This window comes from Coregonus lavaretus (assembly GCF_964263955.1).
Source record: "Coregonus lavaretus genome assembly, chromosome: 19".
NCBI lineage: Eukaryota > Metazoa > Chordata > Actinopteri > Salmoniformes > Salmonidae > Coregonus > Coregonus lavaretus.
Window position 1 is genome coordinate 48,629,927 of NC_140006.1, and position 22,677 is coordinate 48,652,603.

Below are 22,677 nucleotides of genomic sequence, written 5' to 3' on the forward strand. Positions count from 1 at the left end.
TTTGCTCCTGTAAGTCGCTCTGGATAAGAGCGTCTGCTAAATGACTAAAATGTAAATGTAAAATGTTATTTCCCATTGACTCGGTACCGGTACCCCCTGTATATAGCCTCCCTACTGTTATTTCCCATTGACTCTGTACCGGTACCCCCTGTATATAGCCTCCCTACTGTTATTTCCCATTGACTCTGTACCGGTACCCCCTGTATATAGCCTCCCAACTGTTATTTCCCATTGACTCTGTACCGGTACCCCCCTGTATATAGCCTCCCTACTGTTATTTCCCATTGACTCTGTACCGGTACCCCCTGTATATAGCCTCCCTACTGTTATTTCCCATTGACTCTGTACCGGTACCCCCCTGTATATAGCCTCCCTACTGTTATTTCCCATTGACTCTGTACCGGTACCCCCTGTATATAGCCTCCCTACTGTTATTTCCCATTGACTCTGTACCGGTACCCCCCTGTATATAGCCTCCCTACTGTTATTTCCCATTGACTCTGTACCGGTACCCCCTGTATATAGCCTCCCTACTGTTATTTCACTGCTGCTCTTTAATTATTTGTCACTTTTATTTTTTTGAAATGTTATTTTTTTGGTGTTCTTTCATAAAACTGCATTGTTGGTTAAGGGCTCGTCAGTAAGCATTTCACTGTAAGGTCTACACCTGTTGTATTCGGCGCTTGCGACAAATAACATGTGATTTGATTGTGTTGGTCATTGTAGCTAGTGAGATCAAATCAAATCATTTATTGATGACACGTAGGCCTACTTTACGTTGTTGTAATAACCATCTAACCTGTTGGGATGAACAGACATTGGTTAGTGATTACGTCCTAAATGGCACCCTATTCCCTATATAGTGCACTACTTTAGACCAGAGAATGGGACCCTATTCCCTATATAGTGCACTACTTTAGACCAGAGAATGGCACCCTAGTCCCTATATAGTGCACTACTTTAGACCAGAGAATGGGACCCTATTCCCTATATAGTGCACTACTTTAGACCAGAGAATGGCACCCTAGTCCCTATATAGTGCACTACTTTAGACCAGAGAATGGCACCCTATTCCCTATATAGTGCACTACTTTAGACCAGAGAATGGCACCCTATTCCCTATATAGTGCACTACTTTAGACCAGAGAATGGCACCCTATTCCCTATATAGTGCACTACTTTAGACCAGAGAATGGCACCCTAGTCCCTATATAGTGCACTACTTTAGACCAGAGAATGGCACCCTATTCCCTATATAGTGCACTACTTTAGACCAGAGAATGGCACCCTAGTCCCTATATAGTGCACTACTTTAGACCAGAGAATGGCACCCTATTCCCTATATAGTGCACTACTTTAGACCAGAGAATTGCACCCTATTCCCTATATAGTGCACTTCTTTAGAACAGAGAATAGCACCCTATTCCCTATATAGTGCACTACTTTAGAACAGAGAATAGCACCCTATTCCCTATATAGTGCACTACTTTAGACCAGAGAATGGCACCCTATTCCCTATATAGTGCACTACTTTAGAACAGAGAATAGCACCCTATTCCCTATATAGTGCACTACTTTAGACCAGAGAATGGCACCCTATTCCCTATATAGTGCACTACTTTAGAACAGAGAATAGCACCCTATTCCCTATATAGTGCACTACTTTAGACCAGAGAATGGCACCCTATTCCCTATATAGTGCACTACTTTAGAACAGAGAATAGCACCCTATTCCCTATATAGTGCACTACTTTAGAACAGAGAATGGCACCCTATTCCCTATATAGTGCACTACTTTAGACCAGAGAATGGCACCCTATTCCCTATATAGTGCACTACTTTAGACCAGAGAATGGCACCCTATCCCATATATAGTGCACTACTTTAGACCAGAGAATGGCACCCTATTCCCTATATAGTGCACTACTTTAGACCAGAGAATGGCACCCTATTCCCTATATAGTGCACTACTTTAGAACAGAGAATAGCACCCTATTCCCTATATAGTGCACTACTTTAGACCAGAGAATGGCACCCTATTCCCTATTTAGTGCACTACTTTAGAACAGAGAATAGCACCCTATTCCCTATATAGTGCACTACTTTAGAACAGAGAATGGCACCCTATTCCCTATATAGTGCACTACTTTAGACCAGGGCCCATTGGGATCTATATAGGGAATAGGGTGCCATTCGACTATTGTCTCATGACTCGTGGTCAGTGTAAAATACACAGAACGTCATTTTTTTTTTTTTACACAATAGTGTTTTCTGTTAATCGTATCCCTGACATAGTTATTATTTGAACATTGAGTACATGAAGGCTAATCGAGGGGGTGTCAGCGCCCCTCCCATTCACAAGAAAAGGTTACTAGTGTTGAAATGTCTCAACGACATCTGTTGATAGTGAAAGAAATATGCCATGTGACAGAGTATTTCATGGCTATTAAATAGCAGAACCAGTCGTACAGACCACTCAGTCAGTCACAACCCTACTGGGAAGATGACAGCCATCATGATAACAGTAGCAGTACTGTTGCTTTTCATTCAAACCACCCTGGAGGCTCCTGAAACAGGTATGTTGTCCATCTCATTGGTTATTGGTTTACACCTGAAACAGGTATGTTGTCCATCTCATTGGTTATTGGTTTACACCTGAAACAGGTATGTTGTCCATCTCATTGGTTATTGGTTTACACCTGAAACAGGTATGTTGTCCATCTCATTGGTTATTGGTTTACACCTGAAACAGGTATGTTGTCCATCTCATTGGTTATTGGTTTACACCTGAAACAGGTATGTTGTCCATCTCATTGGTTATTGGTTTACACCTGAAACAGGTATGTTGTCCATCTCATTGGTTATTGGTTTACACCTGAAACAGGTATGTTGTCCATCTCATTGGTTATTGGTTTACACCTGAAACAGGTATGTTGTCCATCTCATTGGTTATTGGTTTACACCTGAAACAGGTATGTTGTCCATCTCATTGGTTATTGGTTTACACCTGAAACAGGTATGTTGTCCATCTCATTGGTTATTGGTTTACTCTGCAGAGGACAGCTCTTTAGGTCTAACTCCTGTTCTGTCTTGTCCTGGCAGCTTATTAGCCTAACCATTTGGCTGATCCAGAATCCCAATTGAGACCAAGGTCCATTTTTCAATGGGGCCCTGTATGTATGTGATAGTGTTATGTAGTCCTATAACAGTGTTATGTAGCCCTTGACAGTGTTACGTATCCTTATGCTAGTGTTATGTAGCCCTATGACAGTATAGTGTAGCCCTATAACAGGGTTATGTAGCCCTATGACAGGGTTATGTAGCCCTATGACAGGGTTATGTAGCACTATAACAGGGTTATGTAGCCCTATGACAGGGTTATGTAGCCCTATAACAGGGTTATGTAGCCCTATGACAGGGTTATGTAGCCCTATGACAGTGTTATCCTGTTAAATGTAATGTCAAAAGGTACATTTCCGCCTAAATAAGCATACCCAAAAGTAATTATTTATCATGAGAAGGCCATAAACAATACTTAGTAATATGTAATACTGCCAGAAAGATTACAATCTCACGTTTCTGGAATTTTCAAAAATAAATTGCTGAGGTGTAATCACTTTTGAGGACACAAGCTCAAGTACACAGTATAAATGTAATGAAAATATGAAAAATAATATATAATTTTTTTCCTGTTCAACAAAAGAGGGGGGAATAGGAATTAATAATAATAATATGCCATTTAGCAGACGCTTTTATCCAAAGCCACTTACAGTCATGTGCGCATGCATTTTTACGTATGGGTGGTCCCGGGGATCGAACCCACTACCCTGGCGTTACAAGCGCCGTGCTCTATCAGCTGAGCTACAGAGGACCACGATTGCAATGCTTTCTGAATATAGTAACAATCAAATTATAAACGACTTACTATAAGATTTCACATTTCTTGTAACTGTAAAATAAATATGATCGTATTTAGTGACAGTACAAAATTGGCACCATTTCATATTACTGACAACAGAGCATTTTCTGCCCAGCGTCCTCTGTGTGATGCAGAGACGCCATTCAAATGCCTGCTGACTCATTACAACTTCAGCTTTTTAAGCACAAAGTGATTTAGTCCCTCTGTGACCAAGAGAAAGTGGTCTTGTTTCAGTTCTACAAAATTATTTTGTATTTTTTTCATGCTGAGAGCTAGAGAAGATCACGGCGAGATGAGTGCTGCAATCACACAGGCAGAGGAAATCGATCCTTTTGTCTGGATTGGCCAGAAAATGTGAGGTGTCGCTCCCTATGCAAATGAGGTGTCAGATTTCACATGCTGCGTCTCAGAGAGCAGCATGTGAAGCGGGACAACCGGAGCCTTCACACAGCAAATGATGTTGCGCCGTTTCACAGAGCGCTCTGTACACAAAAATGTTGGTCCGACTCACATCAATAATTTCAAAGCTCAATCATTTTCAATTACGCGTAATTTAAAAGCCCATTTCTTAGAGAGTGTTACAAACTGGGACTATGTTTTGTAACTTCCTTTGAAGAGTTGGTGATTGGGTCTAAATAGGCGTTGGTAGTCTAAATTCAGTGTACTTTTCTTTAACTACCATTTCCTGAAAGTCCGACTCTTCCGACACGTCAACACATTTTTTCTCAGCTTAGTGCCTTCAGAAGGTATTCACTACCTTTGGCAGGTTTGCAAAATCTCTAAGAGCTTTGCAAACCTGGATTGTACAATATCTGCCCATTTTATTATTTTGAAAATTCTTCAAGCTCTGTCAAGTTGGTTGTTGATCATTGCTAGACAGCCATTTTCAAGTCTTGCCATAGATTTAAGTCAAAACTAACTAGGCCACTCAGGAACATTCAGTGGCATCATTGTCAGAAAAACGTGTCTGTTTCTGGTCAGCTTGTGTTGTTGTCCTGCAGTAGCTAGCTTGCTAAATCGGCCCTTTCCTAAGGCATGGATGGGGATTTGGACTTGTGGTTTTGACTTAATTCTCTCTCCAGGCAATGTTTATGACGGCGATTCTGATCTAACCATAAATTAATATATTGTGCCACTGGCCTGAGACGATTGAAGTTCAATATGTAGCCTAGAAGTAACCTAGTAGGCTCATGTTAACTAACGTTAGCTAGCTAACTTAGCTGGTTCATTGTTGCGCACGCATGCAAGCACACACACACACACACACACACACACACACACACACACACACACACACACACACACACACATACACAGAAATCAGCCCCATGGACACCCACATGATTCTTAGCAACATGATTGGACTAAATTGTTTGTTTTTGTGCATACACTGCCGATTTTGCAGGTTTTCCTACTTACAAAGCATGTAGAGGTCTGTAATTTTTATCATAGGTACACTTCAACTGTGAGAGACGGAATCTAAAACAAAAATCCAGAAAATCACATTGTATGATTTTTAAGTAATTCATTTGCATTCTATTGCATGACATACAGTGGGGGAAAAAAGTATTTAGTCAGCCACCAATTGTGCAAGTTCTCCCACTTAAAAAGATGAGAGAGGCCTGTAATTTTCATCATAGGTACACGTCAACTATGACAGACAAAATGAGATTTCTTTTCTCCAGAAAATCACATTGTAGGATTTTTTATGAATTTATTTGCAAATTATGGTGGAAAATAAGTATTTAGTCACCTACAAACAAGCAAGGTTTCTGGCTCTCACAGACCTGTAACTTCTTTAAGAGGCCCTCCTGTTCTCCACTCATTACCTGTATTAACTGCACCTGTTTGAACTCGTTACCTGTAAAAAGACACCTGTCCACACTCAATCAAACAGACTCCAACCTCTCCACAATGGCCAAGACCAGAGAGCTGTGTAAGGACATCCGGGATAAAATTGTAGACCTGCACAAGGCTGGGATGGGCTACAGGACAATAGGCAAGCAGCATGGTGAGAAGGCACCAACTGTTGGCGCAATTATTAGAAAATGGAAGAAGTTCAAGATGACGGTCAATCACCCTCGGTCTGGGGCTCCATGCAAGATCTCACCTCGTGGGGCATCAATGATCATGAGGAAGGTGAGGGATCAGCCCAGAACTACACGGCAGGACCTGGTCAATGACCTGAAGAGAGCTGGGACTACAGTCTCAAAGAAAACCATTAGTAACACACTATGCCGTCATGGATTAAAATCCTGCAGCGCACGCAAGGTCCCCCTGCTCAAGCCAGCGCATGTCCAGGCCCGTCTGAAGTTTGCCAATGACCATCTGGATGATCCAGAGGAGGAATGGGAGAAGGCCATGTGGTCTGATGAGACAAAAATAGAGCTTTTTGGTCTAAACTCCACTCGCCGTGTTTGGAGGAAGAAGGATGAGTACAACCCCAAGAACACCATCCCAACCGTGAAGCATGGAGGTGGAAACGTCATTCTTTGGGGATGCTTTTCTGCAAAGGGGACAGGACGACTGCACCGTATTGAGGGGAGGATGGATGGGGCCATGTATCGCGAGATCTTGGCCAACAACCTCCTTCCCTCAGTAAGAGCATTGAAGATGGGTCGTGGCTGGGTCTTCCAGCATGACAACGACCCGAAACACACAGCCAGGGCAACTAAGGAGTGGCTCCGTAAGAAGCATCTCAAGGTCCTGGAGTGACCTAGCCAGTCTCCAGACCTGAACCCAATATAAAATCTTTGGAGGGAGTTGAAAGTCCGTATTGCCCAGCGACAGCCCCGAAACCTGAAGGATCTGGAGAAGGTCAGTATGGAGGAGTGGGCCAAAATCCCTGCTGCAGTGTGTGCAAACCTGGTCAAGACCTACAGGAAACGTACAGTGGGGGAAAAAAAGTATTTAGTCAGCCACCAATTGTGCAAGTTCTCCCACTTAAAAAGATGAGAGAGGCCAGCAATTTTCATCATAGGTACACGTCAACTATGACAGACAAAATGAGATTTTCTTTCTCCAGAAAATCACATTGTAGGATTTTTAATGAATTATTTGCAAATTATGGTGGAAAATATGTATTTGGTCAATAACAAAAGTTTCTCAATACTTTGTTATATACCCTTTCTTGGCAATGACACAGGTCAAACGTTTTCTGTAAGTCTTCACAAGGTTTTCACACACTGTTGCTGGTATTTTGGCCCATTCCTCCATGCAGATCTCCTCTAGAGCAGTGATGGTTTGGGGCTGTCGCTGGGCAACACGTACTTTCAACTCCCTCCAAAGATTTTCTATGGGGTTGAGATCTGGAGACTGGCTAGGCCACTCCAGGACCTTGAAATGCTTTTTACGAAGCCACTCCTTCGTTGCCCGGGCGGTGTGTTTGGGATCATTGTCATGCTGAAAGACCCAGCCACGTTTCATCTTCAATGCCCTTGCTGATGGAAGGAGGTTTTCACTCAAAATCTCACGATACATGGCCCCATTCATTCTTTCCTTTACACGGATCAGTCGTCCTGGTCCCTTTGCAGAAAAACAGCCCCAAAGCATGATGTTTCCACCCCCATGCTTCACAGTAGGTATGGTGTTCTTTGGATGCAACTCAGCATTCTTTGTCCTCCAAACACGACGAGTTGAGTTTTTACCAAAAAGTTCTATTTTGGTTTCATCTGACCATATGACATTCTCCCAATCCTCTTCTGGATCATCCAAATGCACTCTAGCAAACTTCAGACGGGCCTGGACATGTACTGGCTTAAGCAGGGGGACACATCTGGCACTGCAGGATTTGAGTCCCTGGCGGCGTAGTGTGTTACTGATGGTAGGCTTTGTTACTTTGGTCCCAGCTCTCTGCAGGTCATTCACTAGGTCCCCCCGTGTGGTTCTGGGATTTTTGCTCACTGTTCTTGTGATCATTTTGACCCCACGGGGTGAGATCTTGGATCTCCCAGATCGAGGGAGATTATCAGTGGTCTTGTATGTCTTCCATTTCCTAATAATTGCTCCCACAGTTGATTTCTTCAAACCAAGCTGCTTACCTATTGCAGATTCAGTCTTCCCAGCCTGGTGCAGGTCTACAATTGTGTTTCTGGTGTCCTTTGACAGCTCTTTGGTCTTGGCCATAGTGGAGTTTGGAGTGTGACTGTTTGAGGTTGTGGACAGTTGTCTTTTATACTGATAACAAGTTCAAACAGGTGCCATTAATACAGGTAACGAGTGGAGGACAGAGGAGCCTCTTAAAGAAGAAGTTACAGGTCTGTGAGAGCCAGAAATCTTGCTTGTTTGTAGGTGACCAAATACTTATTTTCCACCATAATTTGCAAATAAAATCATTAAAAATCCTACAATGTGATTTTCTGGATTTTTTTTTCTCAATTTGTCTGTCATAGTTGATGTGTACCTATGATGAAAATTACAGGCCTCTCTCATCTTTTTAAGTGGGAGAACTTGCACAATTGGTGGCTGACTAAATACTTTTTTCCCCCACTGTATATATACAGTGAGGGAAAAAAGTATTTGATCCCCTGCTGATTTTGTACGTTTGCCCACTGACAAAGAAATTATCAGTCTATAATTTTAATGGTAGGTTTATTTGAACAGTGAGAGACAGAATAACAACAAAAAAATCCAGAAAAACGCATGTCAAAAATGTTATAAATTGATTTGCATTTTAATGAGGGAAATAAGTATTTGACCCCCTCTCAATCAGAAAGATTTCTGGCTCCCAGGTGTCTTTTCTACAGGTAACGAGCTGAGATTAGGAGCACATTCTTAAAGGGAGTGCTCCTAATATCAGCTTGTTACCTGTATAAAAGACACCTGTCCACAGAAGCAATCAATCAATCCGATTCCAAACTCTCCACCATGGCCAAGACCAAAGAGCTCTCCAAGGATGTCAGGGACAAGATTTTAGACCTACACAAGGCTGGAATGGGCTACAAGACCATCGCCAAGCAGCTTAGTGAGAAGGTGACAACCGTTGGTGCGATTATTCGCAAATGGAAGAAACACAAAATAACTGTCAATCTCCCTCAGCCTGGGGCTCCATGCAAGATCTCACCTCGTGGAGTTGCAATGATCATGAGAATGGTGAGGAATCAGCCCAGAACTACACGGGAGGATCTTGTCAATGATCTCAAGGCAGCTGGGACCATAGTCACCAAGAAAACAATTGATAACACACTACGCTGTGAAGGACTGAAATCCTGCAGCGCCCGCAAGGTCCCCCTGCTCAAGAAAGCACATATACAGGCCCATCTGAAGTTTGCCAATGAACATCTGAATGATTCAGAGGAGAACTGGGTAAAAGTGTTGTGGTCAGATGAGACCAAAATGGAGCTCTTTGGCATCAACTCAACTCGCCGTGTTTGGAGGAGAAGGAATGCTGCCTATGACCCCAAGAACACCATCCCCACCATCAAACATGGAGGTGGAAACATTATGCTTTTGGGGTCATAGGGACAGGACAACTTCACCGCATCAAAGGGACGATGGACGGCGCCATGTACCGTCAAATCTTGGGTGAGAACTTCCTTCCCTCAGCCAGGGCATTGAAAATGGGTCATGGATGGGTATTCCAGCATGACAATGACCCAAAACACACGGCCAAGGCAACAAAGGAGAGGCTCAAGAAGAAGCACATTAAGGTCCTGGAGTGGCCTAGCCAGTCTCCAGACCTTAATCCCATAGAAAATCTGTGGAGGGAGCTGAAGGTTCGAGTTGCCAAATGTCATGCTCGAAACCTTAATGACTTGGAGAAGATCTGCAAAGAGCAATGGGACAAAATCCCTCCTGAGATGTGTGAAAACCTGGTGGCCAACTACAAGAAAAGTCTGACCTCTGTAATTGACAACAAGGGTTTTGCCACCAAGTACTAAGTCATGTTTTGCAGAGGGGTCAAATACTTATTTCCCTAATTAAAATGCAAATCAATTCATAACATTTTTGACATGCGTTTTTCTGGATTTTTCTGTTGATATTCTGTCTCTCACTGTTCAAATAAACCTACCATTAAAATTATAGACTGATCATGTCTTTGTCAGTGGGCAAACGTACAAAATCAGTAGGGGATCAAATACTTTTTTCCCCTCACTGTGTATATATATATATATATTTATATATATATATAGAATTATTGTAAAATTAACTCTGTCCATAAGGTGTAGATAGTAAGTATAGACCGGAAGTAGAGGCCTGGGCATTGTTGTTCACTAATTTAGGGAAAGGATGGTGGGGTTGAAAAGTAATAAAGGGGAGTATATATATATATTTTTTTAAACATGGGGGATTGGAAGTGATGCAGACAATTACATTGATAGAAGATACAATCTATCTGCAATATTAAGCTGATCCATTCCCCCAGAAAAAAAAAAGAATGTGAAATGTCAGAATAATAGTAGAGAGTGATTTATTTCAGCTTTTATTTATTTCATCACATTCCCAGTGGGTCAGAAGTTTACATACGCTTAATTAGTATTTGGTAGCATTGCCTTTAAATTATTTAACTTGGGTCAAACGATTCGGGTAGCCTTCCACAAGCTTCCCACAATAAGTTGGGTGAATTTTGGCCCTTTCCTCCTGACAGAGCTGGTGTAACTGAGTCAGGTTTGTAGGCCTCCTTGCTCGCACACGCTTTTTCAGTTCTGCCCACAAATGTTCTATAGGATTGAGGTCAGGGCTTTGTGATGGCCACTCCAATACCTTGACTTTGTTGTCCTTAAGCCATTTTGCCACAACTTTGGAAGTATGCTTGGGGTCATTGTCCATTTTGAAGACCCATTTGCGACCAAGCTTTAACTTCCTGACTGATGTCTTGAGATGTTGCTTCAATATATCCACATAATTTTCCTTCCTCATGATGCCATCTATTTTGTGAAGTTCACCAGACCCTCCTGCAGCAAAGCACCCCCACAGCATGATGCTGCCACCCCCGTGCTTCATGGTTGGGATGGTGTTCTTCGGCTTGCAAAGCAACCCCTTTTTCCTCCAAACATAAACAATGGTCATTATGGCCAAACAGTTCTATTTTTGTTTAATCAGACCAGAGGACATTTCTCCAAAAAGTACGATCTTTGTCCCCATGTGCAGTTGCAAACCGTAGTCTGGCTTTTTTATGGCGGTTTTGAAGCAGTGGCTTCTTCCTTGCTGAGTGGCCTTTCAGGTTATGTCGATATAGGACTCGTTTTACTGTGGATATAGATACTTTGGTACCTGTTTCCTCCAGCATCTTCACAAGGTCCTTTGCTGTTGTTCTGGGATTGATTTGCATTTTTCTTACCAAAGTACGTTCATCTCTAGGAGACAGAACGCGTCTCCTTCCTGAGCGGTATGACGGCTGCGTGGTCCCATGGTGTTTATACTTGCGTACTATTGTTTGTACAGATGAACGAGGTCTTGGCTGATTTCTTTTGATTTTCCCATGATGTCAAGCAAAAAGAAATTTGTGGAGTGATTGAAAAACGAGTTTTAATGACTCCAACCAAAGTGTTTGTAAACTTCCGACTTCAACTGACATTTAAAATGTATTAAATGTACATTTTGTGTCACTGATCTAACACAACAAAATGTGGAAAGTCCAGGCTTTCCGAAGGCGCTGTATATTCTCCATACTTGCCCAGAGTGTCACATTCATTTAATGACGGGTCAGACCAAGGCGCAGCTTGATATGCGTACATGTTTATTTTAACTGTTAAACACACGACAAAACAACAAAGGAAACGAAACGTGAAGTCCAAGGTAGCACACACAACATACCTTATCCGGAACAAGATCCCACAACTAGACTGTGCCAATAGGCTGCTTAAGTATGGTCCCCAATCAGAGACAACGAGCGACAGCTGCCTCTGATTGGGAACCTCACCGGCCAACATAAATCCACACATGCTAGATATACAACATAGAATATATACAAACAAAACATATAAGAGTCCCCTGAGTCAGGGCGTGACACAGAGGGAATTGTTGACATTGTCAATGATTTAGTCTAGATAACTTCCTTTGGAAAAAAAATGAATTTTACGTACGTTTTTAGTATTTTACAGGTAAAAAGATGACAAAAAGTATTCATCTACAATCTGCTCTGGACAAGTCCGGTCCTTGAATGTCTTAAAAAATGAAACCAAAATATTTAGTCTGACTTCATCCAGTGTCCAAAAAAAAAAAAAAAAAAAATCGATTTGCGCGATATCCAAATATGCACAATTTATTGAGATCACCTAATTTGCATACATTACCAGTCAAACGTTTGGACACACCTACTCATTCAAGGGTTTTAATTTATTTTAATATTTTCTATAGTGAAGAAATCATGTAGTAACCAGAAAAGTGTTAAACAAATCAAAAACCTTCCGGAGACACTTGAAACCCCACCTCTTTAAGGAATACCTGGGATAGGATAAAGTAATCCTTCTACCCCCCTTGCCCCCCCCCCCCCCCAAAAAAAGATATAACATACAAAAAATACACAAATAATTATATTGTAAAGTGGTTATCCCACTGGCTATCATAAGGTGAATGCACCAATTTGTAAGTCACTCTGAATAAGAGCGTCTGCTAAATGATGTAAATGTAATATTTGAGATTCTTCAAATAGCCACCCTTTTGCCTTGATGACAGCTTTGCACACTCTTGGCATTCTCTCAACCAGCTTCACCTGGAATGCTTTTCCAACAGTCTTGAAGGAGTTCCCACATATGCTGAGCACTGCTTTTCCTTCACTCTGCCGTCCGACTCATCCCAAACCATCTCAACTGGGTTGAGGTCGGGGGATTGTGGAGGCCAGGTCATCTGATGCAGCACTCCATCACTCCCCTTCTTGGTAAAAAAAACCCTTACACAGCCTGGAGGTGTGTTGGGTCATTGTCCTGTTGAAAAACAAATGATAGTCCCACTAAGCCCAAACCAGATGGGATGGTGTATCGCTGCAGAATACTCTGGTAGCCATGCCGGTTAAGTGTGCCTTGAATTCTAAATAAATCACAGACGGTGTCACCAGCAAAGCACCCCCACACCATAACACCTCCTCCTCCATGCTTTATGGTGGGAACTACACATGCGGAGATCATCTGTTCACCCACACCGCGTCTCACAAAGACATGGCGGTTGGAACCAAAAATCTCAAATTTAGACTCCAGACCAATGGACAAATTTCCACCGGTCTAATGTCCATTGTTCATGTTTCTTGTCCCAAGCATGTCTCTTCTTCTTATTGGTGTCCTTTAGTAGTGGTTTCTTTGCAGCAATTTGACCATGTAGGCCTGATTCACACAGTCTCCTCTGAACAGTTGATGTTGAGTGTCTGTGACTTGAACTCTGTGAAGTATTTATTTGGGCTGCTATTTCTGAGGCTGGTAACTCTAATGAACTTATCCTCTTCAGCAGAGGTAACTCTGGGTCTTCCTTTCCTGTGGTGGTCCTCATCAGAGCCAGTTTCATCACAGCACTTGATGGTTTTTGCGACTGCACTTGAAGAAACGTTCAAAGTTCTTGACATTTCCGTATTGACTGACCTTCATGTTAAAGTAATGATGGACTGTCGTTTCTCTTTGCTTATTTGAGCTGTTCTTGCCATAATATGGACTTGGTCTTTTACCAAATAGGGCTATCTTCTGTATACCCCCCTACCGTTACACAACACAACTGATTGGCTCAAACGCATTAAGAAGGAAATAAATTCCACAAATTAACTTTTAAGAAGGCACACCTGTTAATTGAAATACATTCCAGGTGACTACCTCATGAAGCTGGTTGAGAGAATGCCAAGAGTGTACAAAGCTGTCATCAAGGCAAAGGTGGCTACTTTGAAGAAACTTAAATATAAAATATATTTAGATAAAAAAAAAAAAAAAATGGTTACTTCATGATTCCACATGTGTTACTTCATAGTTTTGATGTCTTCTCTATTATTCTACAATGTAGAAAACAGTAAAATAAGAAAAACCCTGGAATGAGTAGGCGTGTCCAAACTTTGACTGGTACTGTATGTTAATAGCATGTATAGTAAAATGTGAAGAAGTGTTATATTTGTGTTTACATTGAACCGGTAAAAGTTGATTTTGAAATGATTAAGGGAAAACAATTCCTTATGAGGGTGTGTTGCCTGGCCTTAAGAGGATTTATGTAGCCCTATAACAGGGGTATTTAGCCCTATGACAGTGTTATGTAGCCCTATAACAGGGTTATGTAGCCCTATAACAGGGTTATGTAGCCTTATGACAGGGTTATGTAGCCCTAAAACAGGGTTATCTAGCCCTATAACAGGGTTATGTAGCCCTATAACAGGGTTATGTAGCCCTATGACAGTGTTATGTGGCCCTATGACAGGGTTATGTAGCCCTATGTCAGTGTTATGTCGCCCTATGACAGGGTTATGTAGCCCTATGACAGTTAAAAAGCACTTCTGAAAGAGGGTTCAATTAAAGTTAAAATGTTTGCCTGTTATGTCAGTGCTGGTTAGTGATTTTGTTTTTGTAATTTTCCTTTGTAGACGGTCCCTTCATTCTCTTCAATGCAGCCAGTGGCATTAAACAGGGTCTGGCACGCTGGGTGTCAGGGGGACGTCTCTACTACCCCAGCATTAGGAAGTGTGCTGGGGTCTCTGGGAAGAAAGAGGGTAGTACCCTGGTGTTTTCTGACTGTGATGAGAATAGCCACCTCCAGCAGTGGGAGTGTAGTAACCACACACTGCTCAATCTGAAAGGACAGACTCTGTACCTCCACATCAACGACAACAATGATCGGGTGCTGTCCAGAGACATGGGGCCTCGGAGTCGCTGGATCGTCTTCGGTACAACGGACGGCCCCTGCTCAAGGACCCACAGAGGTACGGGATTTCTCATTTATTAGGATTTTACACAAAGTCTCAACACATTTCACAAGAAGCAAGGTTAAAGGCAGGTTACATATAACTCCCTGACCAAGGCCCTTCTCCCCCGATTGCTCACATAACTACATCTGACAGTAGTTTAGTTTTTTTGTTTGTTTAATAATTCAACCATTAAAAAAAATCAAGCACACATAAAACTTGAAAAAGCCGTACATGCACATGAGTAAAATCATGGAGGAAAACACACATTACAGTCTGGGACTTCTTTCCATGGTGGTCCTCTGGAGACAAGATGGCTGGCAAGATGGAACACAGTATGACAACCAGATTATAAAACAAAAAACGAAGAAGAAGAACATCTATCTCATCATTGCAGTTACATCGTAGGGGTCATTCATATGGGCACAGAAGACATCAAACAGGTTTTTACTTTTTAAGCTGCCCAGAGAGGACGTCGTTTTTCTGGGCAGAGGCAGCTCATTCCACTCTGAGGCTCCAGTATACGTGATAATACCTTTCCCAGCATTACCCCTGAACCTGTATAAGCACACATTAGCAACAGCTGATCTGGCGCTGTGATTGTTTGCATCCCTAACACGGGGAAAGTAATCACTTAGATAGTACATTTTAACGACTGCAGGTTACACATAACTACATTTGACAGTACATTTGATTGAAAAAAAAACAACCTACATATTTTCCCCTGAGAATCCACAACGTACAGTAACACACACACACACACACACACACAGGGACACACACACAAAGAGAAAGAGGGACACGCACTCACAGACAGTGTCCCATAATAGTGTTCAAATAGGAGGCCATATTCACCAACAAGGTCACGCAGGGGGGCAGAGGGGCAGGGAGGCCGAGGGGCAGGGAGGCAGGGAGGCAGGGGGGCAGGGGGGCAGGGAGGCAGGGGGGCAGAGGGGCAGGGAGGCCGAGGGGCAGAGGGGCAGGGAGGCAGGGGGGCAGAGGGGCAGGGAGGCCGAGGGGCAGAGGGGCAGGGAGGCAGGGGGGCAGGGAGGCCGAGGGGCAGAGGGGCAGGGAGGCAGAGGGGCAGGGAGGCCGAGGGGCAGAGGGGCAGGGAGGCAGAGGGGCAGAGGGGCAGAGGGGCAGAGGGGCAGAGAGGCAGAGGGGCAGGGAGGCAGAGAGGCAGGGGGGCAGGGAGGCAGGGGGGCAGAGGGGCAGAGAGGCAGAGGGGCAGGGAGGCAGAGAGGCAGGGGGGCAGGGAGGCAGGGGGGCAGAGGGGCAGGGGGGCAGGGAGGCAGGGGGGCAGAGGGGCAGAGGGGCAGGGAGGCAGAGGGGCAGGGAGGCAGGGAGGCAGAGGGGCAGAGAGGCAGAGGGGCAGTAAAACCCTTGGGGCTGAAACCTACGTCACACTGAGCACTTAACCACATACACACACACACACACACTCACACACTCACACACACTCACAGTAACCCCTGTCCCTGTTTCCTTCAGAACTCTTTACCATCGAAGGAAACGCATTTGGGCATCCCTGTCAGTTTCCCTTCCTGTACAAAGACCAATGGTACGGAGACTGTACCTTGATGGACTCCTCTGTTGGACGCCTCTGGTGTGCCACCGAAACAAACTACCAAGACAATGAACTGTGGGGCTACTGTCCATCCAAATGTGAGTATTACATCTGTTACTTACTGTGTGTCAATATACGCACCTGTTAGATGCTACTATTTTTCTCTCTCTCTCTCTCTCTCTCTCTCTCTCTCTCTCTCTCTCTCTCTCTCTCTCTCTCTCTCTCTCTCTCTCTCTCTGTCTCTCTGTCTCTCTGTCTCTCTCTCTCTCTCTCTCTCTCTCTCTCTGTCTCTCTCTCTCTCTCTCTGTCTCTGTCTCTGTCTCTGTCTCTGTCTCTGTCTCTCTCTCTCTCTCTCTCTCTCTCTCTCTCTCTCTCTCTCTCTCTCTCTCTCTCTCTCTCTCTCTCTGTCTCTCTGTCTCTCTGTCTCTCTCTCTCTCTCTCTCTCTCTCTCTCTCTCTCTCTCTCTCTCTCTCTGTCTCTGTCTCTGTCTCTGTCTCTCTCTCTCTCTCTCTCCCTCATCCCTCATCCCTCATCCTATAGCTATGGAGCATTGGCATAAGAACCCAGTCACAGGTGCATTCTACCAGGTGAACCTCCGCTCTGCCCTGACCTGGCACCAGGCTCGGACCAGCTGCCAACAGCAGGGAGCAGACTTGGCCTCAATCACCGCACCCCACGAGCAGAGCTACTTATCAGGTAGTGCCACCTGGTGGCCATGCTCACATTCACATACATCAGGCGTGTCAAACTCCAACCCTGGAGGGCCGAGTTGTCTGCTGGTTTTTATTTCCTTTCAATTCAAGACCTAGCTTAACGAATCAATCAAGTAGAAGGAAGGAGCGAAAACCTGCAGACATTCTGTCCATTAGGACTGGAGTTAGAGACGTCCACCATTCTAAAGCACTACTGGAGTTAGAGACGTCCACCATTCTAAACACTACTGGAGTTAGAGACGTCCACCGTTCTAAACACTACTGGAGTTAGAGACGTCCACCGTTCTAAAGCACTACTGGAGTTAGAGACGTCCACCATTCTAAACACTACTGGAGTTAGAGACGTCCACCGTTCTAAAGCACTACTGGAGTTAGAGACGTCCACCGTTCTAAAGCACTACTGGAGTTAGAGACGTCCACCGTTCTAAAGCACTACTGCTATTCAAATCTGCACAGCAGTCTTCTTACAGCCCAGTATATACACACTTCCTTCCACATAATATCATGTACTACTGTGTTTATTAGTGTACTGTTCATGTACTATTTATGTCACATGCAACTTTCTCTCCTTCTCTGTCTTACACACAGGCCTGGTTGGTAGAGAGCATGTGCCGCTGTGGACGGGGCTGAACGCTCTGGAGCAGGACAGTGGGTGGCAGTGGAGCAGTGGAAAGCCCCTCCGCTACTTCCGCTGGGACTCGGGTGAGTTCTCACCTTTTCACTGTTCCCTTTACGGTGCACTACTTTGACCAGGGTCTGTTGCACTATATAGGGAATAGGGTGCACCATTTTGGACACAGATTAGATGGGACGTCACAATGAGACTTTACATTTTATGGGACTCTGGTGAGAACATTAAGCATTTGTTAATGTTACGATTCTTGTTGTTGTTAGTCTTCAGATGTAGTGATATATCTGTTGTTAGTCTTCAGATGTAGTGATATATCTGTTGTTAGTCTTCAGATGTAGTGATATATCTGTTGTTAGTCTTCAGATGTAGTGATATCTGTTGTTAGTCTTCAGATGTAGTGATATATCTGTTGTTAGTCTTCAGATGTAGTGATATATCTGTTGTTAGTCTTCAGATGTAGTGATATATCTGTTGTTAGTCTTCAGATGTAGTGATATATCTGTTGTTAGTCTTCAGATGTAGTGATCTATCTGTTGTTAGTCTTCAGATGTAGTGATATATCTGTTGTTAGTCTTCAGATGTAGTGATATATCTGTTGTTAGTCTTCAGATGTAGTGATCTATCTGTTGTTAGTCTTCAGATGTAGTGATATATCTGTTGTTAGTCTTCAGATGTAGTGATATATCTGTTGTTAGTCTTCAGATGTAGTGATATATCTGTTGTTGTTGTTTGTCTGTAGGTCACCCTCTCCCTGATCCTGGTCAGATCTGTGGACTGGTCAACCCGGCTCAGCAGTCCTACTGGCAGAGCTCCCTGTGCTCCAAGTCACTAGGCTACGTCTGTCAGAAAGACCCACCTACAGCCCCTGTTCAGCCAGGTACGTCTGTCAGAAAGACCCACCTACAGCCCCTGTTCAGCCAGGTACGTCTGTCAGAAAGACCCACCTAGAGTCCCTGTTCAGCCAGGTACGTCTGTCAGAAAGCCCACCTAGAGTCCCTGTTCAGCCAGGTACGTCTGTCAGAAAGACCCACCTACAGCCCCTGTTCAGCCAGGTACGTCTGTCAGAAAGACCCACCTACAGCCCCTGTTCAGCCAGGTACGTCTGTCAGAAAGACCCACCTACAGCCCCTGTTCAGCCAGGTACGTCTGTCAGAAAGACCCACCTACAGCCCCTGTTCAGCCAGGTACGTCTGTCAGAAAGACCCACCTACAGCCCCTGTTCAGCCAGATCCAACACTCCATTCTACTCTGCTCAATTCATTTCAGACTAGTCCAGTCCATTTTAGTCTAGTCCAGTCTAGTCTAGTCCAGTCCATTTCAATCCAGTCCAGTTCGTTTTGATTCTGTTCAGTCCATTTCAGTCCAGTCTAGTCCAGTTCAGTTCTTTATGATTTGATTTGGTTTAGTATGGGCAGGTGTATTTGTTGTAGCACAGTATTCTTAAATGTGTTTCCATGTGTTTGTGATCATCAGAAGAGGCAGGTTCATGCTCCGGTCCGTGGATTCCCTACGCTGCCAGGTGCTACCGCCTCCAGCGCACTAAGAAGACCTGGACAGAGGCTCAGATGGAATGTCGCAAGGACGGAGGCGACCTGGCCAGCATCCACAACATCGAGCAGCACAGCTTTGTGATGTCACAGCTGGGATATGGTCAGTGAAACACTGATACGCTAGAGTTCGCACGTTAGACAGTGAGTGAAAAGGGTAACTCCAACTCACCTCTCCTCTTCCCACCTCCCCTCCCCTCCTCTCCTCTCCTCTGTCCCAGCGGCCGCTGACGAGCTGTGGATCGGGATGAACGACGTCAAGACGCCACTACTGTTTGAGTGGAGCGACCAATCCCCTGTCACCTACACCAGGTGGGAGGAAGCCATGCTAAGGGAGGGCAACTGTGTCCTGGTCAGGGGAGAGGTATGGTATGCACCCCCCTGTACCATCACCCCCCTCCAGACTGCCCCTAACCCTAACCCTGGCCCTAACCCTGGCCCTAACCCTGGCCCTAACCCTAACACCCACTAAACCTGGCCCTAACCCTGGCCCTAACCCTGGCCCTAACCCTAACACCCCCTAACCCTGGCCCTAACCCTGGCCCTAACCCTGGCCCTAACCCTGGCCCTAACCCTGGCCCTAACCCTGGCCCTAACCCTAACACCCCCTAACCCTAACACCCCCTAACCCTGGCCCTAACCCTAACACCCCCTAACCCTAACACCCTCTAACCCTAACACCCCCTAACCCAAACACCCCCTAACCCTAACACCCCCTAACCCTAACACCCCCTAACCCTAACACCCCCTAACCCTAACACCCCCTAACCCTAACACCCCCTAACCCTAACACCCCCTAACCCTGCCCCTAACCCTGCCCCTAACCCTAACACCCCCTAACCCTAACACCCCCTAACCCTAACACCCCCTAACCCTAACACCCCCTAACCCTAACACCCCCTAACCCTGGCCCTAACCCTAACACCCCCTAACCCTAACACCCCCTAACCCTAACACCCCCTAACACCCCCTAACCCTGGCCCTAACCCTAACACCCCCTAACCCTAACACCCCCTAACCCTAACACCCCCTAACCCTAACACCCCCTATTCCTAACACCCCCTAACCCTAACACCCCCTAACCCTAACACCCCCTAACACCCCCTAACCCTAACACCCCCTAACCCTAACACCCCCTAACCCTAACACGCCCTAACCCTAACACCCCCTAACCCTAACACCCCCTAACCCTGGCCCTAACCCTAACACCCCCTAACCCTACCACCCCCTAACCCTAACACCCCCTAACCCTAACACCCCTAACCCTAACACCCCCTAACCCTAACACCCCCTAACCCTGGGCCTAACCCTAAAACCCCCTAACACCCCCTAACCCTGCCCCTAACCCTAAAACCCCCTAACCCTAACACCCCCTAACCCTAACACCCCCTAACCCTTCACCCCCTAACCCTAACACCCTCTAACCCTATAACCCCCTAACCCCTAACCCTAACACCCCCTAACACCCCCTAACCCTGCCCCTAACCCTAACACCCCCTAACCCTAACACCCCCTAACCCTAACACCCCCTAACCCTATAACCCCCTAACCCCTAACCCTAACACCCCCTAACCCTAACACCCCCTAACCCTAACACCCCCTAACCCTAACCCTAACCCTAACACCCCCTAACCCTAACACCCCCTAACCCTGGCCCTAACCCTAACACCCCCTAACCCTAACACCCCCTAACCCTAACACCCCCTAACACCCCCTAACACCCCCTACCACCCCCTAACACCCCCTAACACCCCCTAACACCCCCTAACACCCCCTAACACCCCCTAACCCTGCCCCTAACCCTAACACCCCCTAACCCTAACACCCCCTAACCCTAACACCCCCTAACCCTAACACCCCTAACCCTAACACCCCCTAACCCTAACACCCCCTAACCCTAACACCCTCTAACCCTAACACCCCCTAACCCCTAACCCTAACACCCCCTAAACCTAACACCCCCTAACCCTAACACCCCCTAACCCTGGCCCTAACCCTAACACCCCCTAACCCAAACCCTAACACCCCCTAACCCTAACACCCCCTAACCCTAACACCCCCTAACCCTAACACCCCCTAACCCTGGCCCTAACCCTAACACCCCCTAACCCTAACCCTAACACCCCCTAACCCTAACACCCCCTGACCCTAACACCCACTAACCTTAACACCCACTAACCCTAACACCCCCTAACCCTAACACCCCCTAACCCTAACACCCCCTAACCCTAACCCTAACCCTAACACCCCCTAACCCTAACACCCCCTAACCCTACCACCCCCTAACCCTAACACCCCCTAACCCTAACACCCCCTAACCCTAACACCCCCTAACTTTAACACTCCCCAACCCTAACACCCCCTAACCCCAACACCCCCTAACCCTAACACCCCCTAACCCTAACCCTAACCCTAACACCCCCTAACCCTACCACCCCCTAACCCTACCACCCCCTAACCCTAACACCCCCTAACCCTAACACCCCCTAACCCTAACACCCTCTAACCCTAACACCCCCTAACCCTAACACCCCCTAACCCTAACACGCCCTAACCCTGCCCCTAACCCTAACCCTGGCCCTAACCCTACCACCCCCTAACCCTAACACCCCCTAACCCTAACCCTAACCCTAACACCCCCTAACCCTAACACCCCCTAACCCTAACACCCCCTAACCCTAACCCTAACCCTAACACCCCCTAACCCTGCCCCTAACCCTAACCCTGGCCCTAACCCTACCACCCCCTAACCCTAACACCCCCTAACCCTAACCCTAACCCTAACACCCCCTAACCCTAACACCCCCAAACCTAACACCCTCTAACCCTAACCCTAACACCCCCTAACCCTAACACCCCCTAACCCTGGCCCTAACCCTAACACCCCCTAACCCTAACACCCCCTAACCCTGGCCCTAACCCTAACACCCCCTAACCCTAACACCCCCTAACCCTAACAACCCCTAACCCTAACACCCCCTAACCCTAACACCCCCTAACCCTAACACCCCCTAACCCTAACACCCCCTAACCCTAACACCCCCTAACCCTGGCCCTAACCCTAACACCCCCTAACCCTAACACCCCCTAACCCTAACACCCCCTAACCCTAAAAACCCCTAACCCTAACACCCCCTAACCCTAACACCCCCTAACCCTAACACCCCCTAACGCTAACACCCCCTAACGCTAACACCCCCTAACCCTAACACCCCCTAACCCTAACACCCCCTAACCCTAACACCCCCTAACCCTAACACCCCCTAACCCTAACACCCCCTAACCCTAACACCCCCTAACCCTAACACTCCCTAACCCTGCCCCTAACCCTAACCCTGGCCCTAACCCTAACACCCCCTAACCCTAACACCCCCTAACCCTAACACCCCCTAACCCTAACACCCCCTAACCCTGCCCCTAACCCTAACACCCCCTAACCCTAACACCCCCTAACCCTAACCCTAACCCTAACACCCCCTAACCCTGCCCCTAACCC

At 45.9% G+C, this 22,677-nt stretch overlaps 1 protein-coding gene across 2 annotated transcripts in view; it reads left to right on the forward strand.

Annotated features, from left to right (window-relative positions):
* Positions 1 to 2,502: 2,502 nt before the first annotated feature.
* The window catches only part of LOC311146611 (macrophage mannose receptor 1-like), a gene marked incomplete at its 3' end in the record, with an annotated part of 67,788 nt that continues 47,613 nt past the window's right edge, over positions 2,503 to 22,677 (forward strand). For both annotated transcript variants that reach the window (XM_084183140.1, XM_084183141.1), the window contains exons 1-8: positions 2,503 to 2,576; positions 14,406 to 14,741; positions 16,215 to 16,388; positions 16,831 to 16,986; positions 17,592 to 17,705; positions 18,374 to 18,511; positions 19,108 to 19,284; positions 19,403 to 19,545. In XM_084183140.1, the coding sequence (XP_084039266.1) occupies positions 2,504 to 2,576; positions 14,406 to 14,741; positions 16,215 to 16,388; positions 16,831 to 16,986; positions 17,592 to 17,705; positions 18,374 to 18,511; positions 19,108 to 19,284; positions 19,403 to 19,545 (1,311 nt within the window). In that variant the 5' untranslated portion in view covers position 2,503. The remainder of the gene's footprint in view (positions 2,577 to 14,405; positions 14,742 to 16,214; positions 16,389 to 16,830; positions 16,987 to 17,591; positions 17,706 to 18,373; positions 18,512 to 19,107; positions 19,285 to 19,402; positions 19,546 to 22,677) is intronic.